Below are 3,287 nucleotides of genomic sequence, written 5' to 3'. Positions count from 1 at the left end.
GAGAGGAGAGCTGTCGAGTCTCTGAGCTCACTTCCTCTTCCTCTCAGCGTTCTGTTCTGTTTACTCCTCCCATCTACGTTCTAACCTATCAGGGCAAGCAGCTTCTTTATTTAATCAACCAATGACCTTCCTCCATCAGGAGGTCAAAAGTTAACCTTGGGTGTCACTCCCTGGGAGCCAGCTGTATTGTTTTGGAGATAAGATGTCTTTCTCACAGGCACCTAGGGTACCTGGTTAGGTTAGGCTGGCTGGCCAGCCAGCCCCAGGGACCCCAACCCTATCTCCACCTTCTTGGCAGTGGATTACAAGTGTGTACCTCGACATAAAGCTTTTTACATGGGTGCAGAGACTAAACTCGGGTCCTTGTGCATTGGCAACAAACATTTTACTGACCCCAGCCCCCCATTTCATTATTTTTAAAATATCAATTTGACCCACCCCATGACTGATTGCCATATTTAAAAAGCATGAGACAAAACTCTCCTTGGGTATCTGTGAGGGCCATGAGAGTGTGGTGAAAATAGTAGGGCCGTCATCTTGTACCATGGGGTAACTGTCTTGACTGGTGGAGGTGGAGTGAGGTGTGTATCTCTGTCTTCATCATGTTAGAGAAATCAAACCCAAGCAAGGAGAAAACAATGGTTCAAATATATTTATTATTATTTTAATATGCTAGCATTCCTTAAGGTACTGTATAAAGTTCCCGTAAGTTCTCAGCATTGTTTGGTAGACCTGACTGCCGTATGGACCTACAAGTGAAAAGCTTGCCCAATCCTTCTGGAGGAAATGCCATTCCTCTTGCTGACTAGGGGCAGGATGTCTTGTACTGTGTCAGAAAAAGATGAGAGCCTGTGATGGTTTTCATATGCTGAGAGTTGTTTGTAATTACAGCTCTGTATCAGAACATATACTCTTTCAAGAAACCATGGGCAAATAGGCCAGACTACGGGGCAAGCTGCGTGAAGCTGCCATGATGCTCCCATCTCGTGCAATAGAATCTGTTGTTCCCGTAGTAAGACAGCTCAGCACTGAAGTATATGGAGGGCCTCTTTTGCAGTCTGCACATTGAAATGAAAGCCCCCAGGCTCTGTGCCTCTCTGGTCCCCTCCTCTACCCACATTTCAGGTCCCGTCCTCCAAGTTACAGACAATTTTCCAAGGGTTACTTTTCCTTTTAAACATTTTAATATTAACTCCCTGAGGGTGTGTGTTCTATTAAAAAAATCCTTTTAAAACAGGCCTTAATTATATAAAAATTTCAGCTATTCGTTCGCAGCCCCTGTAGACTTACTCACTCTTTCCAATCATTCCACAAAGACCCTTAAGCGCCTGCCATAGTCCAGACAACGGGCTGAGCAAAACAGAAGCAGCCAATGTGCCCAGAGAGCATATGTGAGGGACAAGCACACCCTGTACTTTTCCGCCCACTAGACTTGTGCAGCAGGGAGCCAAAGAGTGAGTGACAGAGACCTGCAGTGATTGCTGGGACCAGGAAGAGAATGCACAGAGTACATCCTCCTTCCAATGCTGCAGCGGATGGTACGGGCTAGCCAGCGAGTCAGCCCCATCTGTACGACTGGCCCCAGCAGCCTAGACTGGACGTGACTCTGTGAGAAGGTTGACACAGGGAAATGCTGTCCAGTGGGCATTGTCTGGGTCCTTTTCAGTCCCCACGACAGAGGACTGCTTTCCTTGCTTACTGAGGTTTTTCTTACATCTCTCCTGGGGTCTGGAGGGCTGTATTCAGTTGTTTCCCCATCCCACCCCTCCCATTCACGACAGTCAGAATTTCATGTTTTAGTTTGACTCTCCGATGACCTTGTTGTCATGGAGAAGCCACACGTGTTCTGCTCACTGTGAAATACTCTGGTCCATATTTGTTATGTTGTGATTTTAATACGATGTTATGGGTCAAAGCCTGGGCCCTGGCGGCCCTAACAAGCTAGGCTCAGCTACCTGTCCTCAGGAAGTCAATTGGAGAGAGACCTAGCAGCAAAAGGCAGAGAAAGGAAGATTATTTGACGTGGCTACACTAGGGAGAGTAACAGAAGTGAACTGTGTCCCTCCCCAGTCCAACTTTGGGGTCCAGATTTGTGGTTTATGTTAGTAGGGGGCAATAGGTACACAGAACTAAGTACGTTCTGATCAGGTGGTGTGGTCCCCACCTATCGGTGACTTATCCTTGCTAATCTTCCACAAATTCCTCTGCTGGCTGATACATTTTAACCTTTTTCTTCTCCTAGCACGAGTCACCCTAGGGGAATTCCAATTTCTTGAGAACCATTGTTTCAATAGTCTGAGAGCCAAAGGCAGGGCGCATGTCTAAGTGGATGTGAGGGCACCGAGTGACCTAAGGGTCTGTGGACGCATGCCCCCACCGAGTGACCTAAGGGTCTGTGGACGCATGCCCCCACCGAGTGGCCTAAGGGTCCATGGACGCATGCCCCCACCGAGTGGCCTAAGCATCCGTGGACGCATGCCCCCACCGAGTGGCCTAAGCATCCGTGGACGCATGTCCCCACTGAGGTTGCTGTGTTTCTTGTCTCCTCTGCAGACTAATCGGCACTGCGACTGTCTCCCTGAAGGACCTGACTGGGGACCAGAACAGATCTTCACCCTACAAACAGATCCCCCTGCTAAACGAAAAGGGGCAAGACACTGGGGTGAGCTCTCTGCTTGGTGGAAAGACAAAATAGGATGGTTAAGTAAATACTCGTTTAGGAAAGACTTTGGTTTGACAATCTCTATGCGAAACACTGGAAATCTGGCTTTCATGATAAATGGACCCATTTGTCAATTATATGAACCTTATCCTCCTCAATTTTCAGTCACAGAATCAGCAAGTTTGAGGTTTGATTTAGATTTGACAGACCTCCATATGGTAAGCTGGACCCCTCTGGATGTAGCTCAGTGGTATCCATGTGGGTGTTGGCATTAGAGGTTGCCATTAACTTTGGGTAGCTTTGATAACACAACAGACAAACAGAAGGTTTTTGTTATTGTCTATGTTAAGACAGTAATGTCATGGCCACTGCCACCACACTGGTGGCCCATTACTTTCTGATCCCAGCCCCTCTGTGTAAGTATATATTGGCTAACATAAAACCAAAATTCAAAGCAGAGTGTGGTGATGCACACCTTTAATCCGAGCAATCAGGAAACTGAGGCAGGCTGATCTCAGTGAGGTTAGCCTGATCTACATAGCGAATTCCAGATCAGTCACGGATACACAAGAAGAAGAAGAAGGAGAAGGAGAAGGAGGAGGAGGAGGAGGAGGAGGAGGAGGAG

The 3,287-nt window shown here is 47.5% G+C and overlaps 1 protein-coding gene across 2 annotated transcripts in view; it reads left to right on the top strand.

Moving 5' to 3' along the window:
- Myof (myoferlin) overlaps positions 1-3,287 on the top strand; it is a 145,733-nt gene that overhangs the window by 48,042 nt on the left and 94,404 nt on the right. For both annotated transcript variants that reach the window (XM_026781641.1, XM_005352197.2), the window contains exon 4: positions 2,554-2,662. In XM_026781641.1, coding sequence (XP_026637442.1) covers positions 2,554-2,662 — 109 coding nt within the window. The remainder of the gene's footprint in view (positions 1-2,553; positions 2,663-3,287) is intronic.

The sequence above is a fragment of the Microtus ochrogaster genome, chromosome 8 (assembly GCF_000317375.1).
Source record: "Microtus ochrogaster isolate Prairie Vole_2 chromosome 8, MicOch1.0, whole genome shotgun sequence".
NCBI classification, from domain to species: Eukaryota; Metazoa; Chordata; class Mammalia; order Rodentia; family Cricetidae; genus Microtus; species Microtus ochrogaster.
The sequence above is the reverse complement of the archived record's forward strand: the minus strand, read 5'-3'. Positions and strand labels throughout refer to the sequence as shown.